The sequence below is a fragment of the Callorhinus ursinus genome, unplaced genomic scaffold, assembly GCF_003265705.2.
Source record: "Callorhinus ursinus isolate GAN/ISIS: 27379988/994484 unplaced genomic scaffold, GSC_fseal_2.0 scaffold96, whole genome shotgun sequence".
NCBI classification, from domain to species: domain Eukaryota; kingdom Metazoa; phylum Chordata; class Mammalia; order Carnivora; family Otariidae; genus Callorhinus; species Callorhinus ursinus.
Genome location: NW_027397158.1, coordinates 775,393 through 782,957, shown reverse-complemented (window position 1 = coordinate 782,957; position 7,565 = coordinate 775,393). Strand labels below are relative to the sequence as shown.

Sequence of the window (7,565 nt, the reverse complement as noted above, 5' to 3'; positions counted from 1 at the left end):
TTTTCCCCAATTTGTAGAATTGAATGTCTCTATCTTCTCTCCAATGGCGCTGTGATTTCAAACCAGCCTTAGGACGGTTTTCCTGCCCCGCGGCAAAGGAACTCACGCCCGCCTTCTGGGTCTTGCAGGGTTTCTGTTTTATACTTCTATTTGGGATTTGTGCAAGTCCATGGCATGAGGGGGGAGTCTGCCTAATACTTTTTCAGAGAGCTCTTAACACCACTTACTACCACGTCTGTCTTTCTCCGCCAACGGCCGTCCTCTGGTGTGAGCGAGCCACCGTCCATTGTGGCTGTACATCTGATAAAGTTGCTGTCTTTCACTTTCTTTTCTTGGTTTCCTTGGCTCTTACCTGCTTGTTTATGTCTCCGCATGAACTTCTCAGTTGCAGAGATGTGGGTTTTTATTGGGATCGTGTTACATCTACAAGTTAACGCGGGGAGAGCTGGCCTCTCGATGGTGTGTTCCCGCTGGCAGGACTGCTCTGCCCTCCTGCCTGTGCGTTTGTGCGGCTCTCATTAAACCAGTGCCTCAGGCATTTCATCTTCTCTGTTGCTGTTGTAGGTGGAAGATGCTCTGGGCCACTTTTCCTTCCGACTGCTTACTGTTTCAATATATTTTAGATGCGCCACTTGACTACATCTTCTCGTTTCTGTCCTGGTTTCTCCACGGAAGCCGTCGGGTTCTCCAGGCACACAAGCCTGCAAACTTCAGCATTCCCTCGATGGTGACCTTGCCGGCAGCCCCAGAGCAAAGTGGCACCCTTGCCTTGTCCTGGACGCAGTGCTCCTACCTCCTGGGCCACACCCAGGACAGAACCCCAGCGTGGCCGGCCGGGGTGTGCACGCAGGGGGCTGGGGAGTGGGGAGGGGGCCAGCTGTGTGTGCGGCCCCTGAAGGTTTGGACGAGGAGCACCAGGAAGGGGCGAGGCCGGGGGTGGGTGTCTGTCACTGCGGTCGGGGATGAGAACTGAGGTGCTCACGGCGGTGCTGTATCTTCATCCGGAGGAGGCAGCCGACGTGCCCTTTGCGAATGGGAAGGGCTGTGTTCCCCGCTGGTGCCGCTCCCACTCACTCCCCCTGTGCAGCCCGCCCCCCGCCCCAGTCCAGGGTACTGGCACTGCCTAGGAGGGACTCTCAGGTGGGGGGGCGGGTGCGCCAGGCTGAGGCGGTCTGGGGACGGGCTTCCTGGGGGTGGCGCCTGTTGGCATCCTGGGACTCACCCCGCGGAGGCCGTGGGGTGTGCGTGCCGGGGGAGCGGGTACGAGAGGCCTCGGTGGGTCTGTGTGTTTCTGGGACAGTGAAGGCGAGGGCCTGGTGGGTGAGGGCCAGGCCTGGGGAGGGCTGGCTGCGTCCTCCATCTTGGGGCAGAACCTTCCCCCCCTCCCTACGACCACGAGAGCAGGAGAGAACTCGGGATTTCCTTAGAGCTTTCGTCATTATTTAATTATGACAGAACAGAGCAGGGTGAGGGGTTCTGAAGTGTTTGTGGGGCCCAGGATATGTGCTCCTGAGTCCCCGACACCCGGGTAGCCACTGGCCAGCCTGCCCCAAGCTGACCTGCCGTGTGCCGGGCTGAGGCCCCTTTAAATAGCACCGTGCACGGGCGCCAAGGGGAGGGCGACTCCCAGGGGCCCCCAGGACGGCCTCGCTGGGGTGACTCCAGCTCTGTTTCCCTTGTGGTCCCCGCCCCCGCCGGCTGCTTGGTGGGCTGGGCCGGGCATGAGGGTGGCCCAAGGGCACCTGCTCTGCCGTGCCGGGAGCTCTTTCCCGGGCAGGCCTGGAGGAGCACGAGGCCCCCACCCCATGCGTGGGCCCCTCCAGGTGCACAAGGGACCCTTGGCTGTGGGGGCATGTCACCGGGCCGCTCCGAGGCGGGGTCTCCAGCTGGTGTCCCTGCGCCCCCGTGTCCAGGCATCAGGCTCCCCTGGAGGCGGTGGGGGGCCGCAGAGACTCCTGCAGCCTGACCCTCAGGAGGCCACAGCGCTAGCCCACCCTCACCCCCGGGGAGGCACAGAGCAGCAGGTCTGGAGAGTGACCGGCTCAGGGGGCTGGGCCTGGAGTCCTGGGTGAGTCTCCTTTCCCGACCACAGCCACAGGGACAGGGACACCTCCTGCTCCCAGGTCGCGCGAGTCCCGAGAGGAGAGCCGAGCAGGGCTGGTGCAGGCAGGGCTGGTCACCGGGCTCAGCCCTGGGGCGGCCCTCACTGCCTCCCCAGTACACGCTCCTCCCCGTCTGGGCTCCTGGTGGAGGGTCTGAGGGACTCAGGCTGGGCGAGGAAGCCGGTCAGAGGGGCCAGGGGCAGTGTCTGTCCTCGGGGCTCAGAGGCTGGGGTCCCTGCGGGCCGCTGGCTGAGGCCCTGCGGCCCGGGGACCCCGGCCTGCTTGGGAAGACAATTGTGGCATACTCTGTCTGTTCGGGGGCACTGGGGGCAGGGGGCTCTGGCGTCTTCTCTCGCCACTGGAAGTCCAGCTCCCCGTAGTCCACGGTGAACACAGGCGCCGCAGAGGGGCCCTCCTTCTTTAGGGAGAGAAGGAGAGAGGCGTCAGCTGTCCCCGGGGGGCAGACAGGCAGGTGCACACTGGCACGCGTGCATACGTGGGGCCAAAGCCAAGCAAGGCTGGGGTGGGGCCTGTGCTCCCGACCCTTTCTGGGGCCTGGTGTCCCCACGCTCAAACTCAGTGGCGTGGCAGCTCCTGAGCCCTGTGGACCACCCCAGGGTGGCAAAGGGAAGGAAACTCACCAGGGGCTCGTCCTCACTCCCACAGGCACAGGTACCTATGAAGAAATGCGTCTGGACTGAATAAATGCATCTGGCCTGAAGAGGCCCAGGACTCCCCACGGCCCACGAGCTGGCAGGGGTGGGGGTTCGTAGCCCCTTCCTCCCCAGGGGCTCCCACCCGGCATGACTGAGTGTCCTCTCAGCCGCCCGATGGTCTGGCTACACCCACCCCCCACGCGAGGACCTGAGTCCCTGCTCATCAACCAGAGGTCCCACGCGGACCCGTGAGTTGCGCGGGTTGGACCACTGGCTTCCAGTCCCCGTCCCTGCCACGGGCGCCTGCCGTCTCTGGCCACAAACCCCCGACTGAGATACGCGCCCACAGCAGACACCAAACCCACAGCACAGTGGGCGCCTTGTCAGCGAAGCCGCGGCAAGCATCTCTCCAACGGAGGCCACCCAGAAATGCTACATGTCCCCCTTCTGTGGCCAGCAGAGAAGTGAATGCCCACTGGGGACCCGCCACAGGGGTGCAGACCCCCTGGCCGGTGAGCAGGGGAGATCGTGGAGGCCAGCGGCTGCCAGGGGCTCGTCTGGGACCCTGTGGAGCCTCCTGTTCTCTGGCCACATGTCCCCTGAGGTGCCTCCTGGCCCAGGAGACCACGACCGGGCCCGCAGAGGAGCTGGCCCCGGGGCTGGGTCCCCGTGGGCTCCTCCCTTCAGCACCAGCCCCAAGCTGTGTGGGGCCACCAGGGGGCCAGGGTGTGTGCAGAGTGGGGGTGAGCGGGGCTGGCGGGGGCTCACAGCAACCACCCTAGTGGCTGTGGTTGTCAAAAGCAGAGCCTAGTGGCTGTGAGAGGTGCTTCCAGTGCTCTGTGGGCTGTGTGTGGCCTGAGGTTTGGGGGAGGCCTTGCTGTGGTCAGTGTAGGTGGCTCAGCCCGTGGGGGGGCTGCTTTCTGACTTTCTATGTGACCTCGGCCACTGCCTTCCCCCTCTGCAACCCCCTCAGACCCCTCCTTAGAGCCGGTGCCGGGGGAGGGGACCCCATTACCTGGCGCGCCCACTCCAGCCCCAGGCCCTTGCGGAGGGGTGCTCACCATGGAGGGCACTGGGCGCAAGACTAGGCGGGGAGGACGGTGAAGCAGGGTGGGGGTCCCCGGTGCGTGAGGCTGGGGGCAGCGCCTTGGGCTCTGCCGGGCAGGAGACAGCAGTGGGGTTGGGCGGGGCCTTACCTTGGGCGGCCCTGGGGAAGGCCGCGGCCAGGACCCAGGTCAGCAGCAGGAGGAGCAGGACCCCCACCAGCACACTTGTGATGCCGACGACCAGCCCCTGTAACTGGCCCGTGAGTCTGGGCGGGGGGCTGGGGCTCTCGGTGGGGGGCTCCAGGGTTCTCTCTGGGGGGCAAACGGACAGAGACTCATGGAGGCGACTTGGTGATGGGGACGCAGCGCCCTCCCCTCCCCTCTCCCTGTCCCGAGGGGCCTGGCTTCTAGTCCTGCGCTAACCGGTCTTACCCCCGCCGCACCTCTGCTGTGCTTCCCAGCTTAGCCTTCTCCTGGGGAGCGCCCCACCCGCCGCCCCCCTCAGCCTCTGCCTTCCCTAAGGAGTAGTGGTTCTGGGGTGCTTCCCATCCCGAGAGCTGGGGCCACTGGTCACTGTGGCCTGGGTGTGGACAGAGCTGGACAAGAGCCTGGGGAGTCCCTGCCCACTGTGACCACACTCCCCCCTGCCCCCAGTCTTGGGGCTTGAGGGCCACACCTTTCACAGTGAGCTCTGCGTGGGGACTCTCGTTGATCTGTGTGTTGGGGGGCAGGTAGATGGCCCCACAGAAGTAGGTGCCACTGTCATTGAGCTGGGTAGCCACGATGCTCATGTGAAAGTCCCGCCCGTTGGGTAGCCGCGTGACGTGGAAGCGCTTGTCCGGGCCTGGCTGGATGTGGTCCTCCTGGAAGGCGGCCAGTTTGTCCGTCTGGTTGCGGGGGCTCATGCGGTACCAGTTGAGCACAAAGCTCTCGGGGATGTTGGAGAGGCTGCAGGTGAAGGTGGCGTTGTCCCCCTCGTGCACTGTGAGCTGCGCTGGGGAGAAGGTGAGGGGGCTCCAGGCCCTGTCAGGGGAGTCTGGGGGGGAGAACCAGCAGCCGGTGAGGGAGGGTTGTGGGCCTGGCGGCCGTCCAGACCCTCCTCCCCTCCCACTCCCAGCCGCACTGCCTCGGAGCCTTGCAGCTTCTCCTTACACACCCCCAGGGATGAGGCGCTCACTTCTCACCAAGCAAATCCACGGGGGGGTTTGACTGTACTGAGACCTGAGGCCTGGGCTGTGTTCCGGCTCTGACTCCCAGGTCCCCCGTTTCTCCCCCAAACAGTGGTGGTTAGGGCCTTCCTCCCTCCCTTGTTGACTCCAGGTTGCTAGTCCCTGCAGGCCTAACGGTCATGTTCCTAGCTCCACCATCCTGGGTCCCCGGCTCATCGGGGGCCAGCCTGGTCCTGTGTGCACCGTGAGGGTGGAGGGGGTAGGCATCTGGGATGCTGGGGCGGGCCGGTGTGGGCCTCCCATGGAAAGCTCAGTGTCCGGCAGGCTCAGTGTCCAGCCCTTGGCCCATCGCAGGACAAGCTCAGAGCTGGGACCAGGTCAATGTGGGGCCCTCTGTCTTCTGCCACGGCTCTGGGACTGAAGCTCAGAGGCCAGCTGGGCCATTGCCCCTGATGGTCCTGGGCTCTGGCCCGCACTCCACAGAACAAGGCTTTGCAAGAACACCCAACTGCCAGGCCCTGGCCCGGGGACACCACCACATCCTTGGAGGGGCTCCCAGCTCCTTCCACCAAGGGCCTACCTCACTAACGCACCCACGCCTGCCCTCACCTGTGTGCATGCCCTCACCTGCTCACACTCGGCAGCAGAGGAAGGCCCTCCCATCTGGGCCCAGGGGACACACCAGCAGTACCCCACGTGGTCAAGGCAACACAAGAACGGGCCAGGGGCTCCCAGGGCCCTGGGCTGGGAGCCACGGCCAAGCCCACACGTGCCGAGCCTTCCGGTGTCTGTCGTTGGCTCACCGGGGAGGCTGGGCCATGAGCCCTGATCGACACATGGGGAAACTAAGGCTCAGAGGGAGGACGCAGCAGGTCTCAAGCTGCTCTGTCCAGGCCCAGCTCTGGGTCTGCAGCCGGCTGTTCTGGCCCCTGCCAGGGGGCTGTGCCTGGGACCCATGGGCTCCTCCCGGCCACACTGCTCTGGGCCTTGGCTTCCTCGCGTGGGACGTAACACCCAGACCCGAGATGCTGCCCTGTGAGGTTGTTTCCTGGCCCACCCAACACGTCCCATGCCCCTCAGCTCCCCCAGCACTGCGATGATCAGAGGTCCACTGCCCTGTGGAGCCAGGCATCTGCTCACAGACCCTACCCTGGCCTTCCCAAGGGTGACCCCCACAACAGGGTGGCCCACGCTAAGCCCCTTTCCTATTTGTACCTGCGTGTCCAACCCACGCAGAACCGGCCCAGCACAGCAGGGCTTCCCTGCCGGTCCTAACGCACGTCTTCTTGATTCGTTTATTTGAGAAGCACACACGTTACAAAGAGAGCGTCGTGTAACGGTGCAAGCAGGCAGAAGTCGGCCGCGCAGCCTCGGTCCTGAACTGCTGGACCCGCTGATCCACCTTGTTCTGTGCGTCTCCCGCCCAGACCACGCCCCCCAGCTCCCACCCAAGGTGTGCGTGCACCTGCCTCCTCGCAAGTGCCCTCCAGGAATCCCCACTCTGCGTGCCCCGCCCTCAGACCCACACCCCCACCGAGGCCTGCAGACAGACCCTTGCCCTCCCGGCATCAGGGCCCCCGAGAAGTGGCCCTTGGGGGTCCATGTGGTGCATGGCATCCCCTCCCCTCCTGCAGAGGCCCCCCCAGCAGGCCTCCCCAGGGCTCCCGAGTGGACTTTGGTTCAGGCCCTCATCTGCCCCACCCCTCACCTGAATTTGAGACCATTTGGGTCACTGCCTGTTGGTTGGCTCTTTGTGGCACCTCTCCGGGAATCTGAACTTGGCAAGGAAGGCACACTGGGCTGCCTGGACCCCCGTCCACCCAGCCCAGCCTCTGCCTGGGTCTCTACATGGCAGCCTCCTGGTCCTGCTCCGGTCCCGCAGACTGAGGTCCCTCCTGGTGGCCTTCGAGGCCCCACTCCCTCTGGCGCCACGGCTTTCTTGCTTCTCCTTGGACCCCTCCCCAGGACACCCCTATCTCTGTGCCTGTTGCACCCCCCCGGGGCCTCACGGCATGCTGGGGGGCAGGGGCTGGAGGCAGCGGCTGCTGTGGGTCTGGCCCGAGACAGGTCAGGGTAGTGTTCCCTGTGGGGAGTGCGGGAAGGGGCACCCTTTCACCCTGCAGCTGCCCTGGAGCCTGCTCTGGCCAGGGAGCACCCTCATCAGGGAGCACCTACTCTGACCAGGGAGCACCCTTACCAGGGAGCATCCACTCTGACCAGGGAGCACCCTCACCAGGGAGCACCGGCTCTGACCAGGGAGCATCTGCTCTGACCAGGGAGCACCTTGACCAGGGAGCACCGGCTCTGACCACGGAGCATCCGCTCTGACCAGGGAGCACCTTGACCAGAGAGCACCTGCTCTGACCAGAGAGAGCACCTGCTCTGACCAGGGAGCATCGGCTCTGACCAGGGAGCACCTACTCTGACCAGGGAGCACCCTCATCAGGGAGCACCTACTCTGACCAGGGAGCACCCTTACCAGGGAGCATCCACTCTGACCAGGGAGCACCCTCACCAGGGAGCACCGGCTCTGACCACGGAGCATCTGCTCTGACCAGAGAGCATCCTGACCAGGGAGCACTCTGACCAGGG

The 7,565-nt window shown here is 64.9% G+C and overlaps 1 protein-coding gene across 1 annotated transcript in view; it reads right to left on the bottom strand.

Moving 5' to 3' along the window:
* Window positions 1–1,418: 1,418 nt before the first annotated feature.
* The window catches only part of PDCD1 (programmed cell death 1), an 11,029-nt gene continuing 4,882 nt past the window's right edge, over window positions 1,419–7,565 (bottom strand). Inside the window, exons 2-5 of the mRNA XM_025888243.2 lie at window positions 4,481–4,840; window positions 3,955–4,116; window positions 2,744–2,778; window positions 1,419–2,520 (exon numbers count right to left, since the gene is read on the bottom strand). Of these exons, the coding sequence (XP_025744028.1) occupies window positions 2,287–2,520; window positions 2,744–2,778; window positions 3,955–4,116; window positions 4,481–4,840 (791 nt within the window). The 3' untranslated portion in view covers window positions 1,419–2,286. The remainder of the gene's footprint in view (window positions 2,521–2,743; window positions 2,779–3,954; window positions 4,117–4,480; window positions 4,841–7,565) is intronic.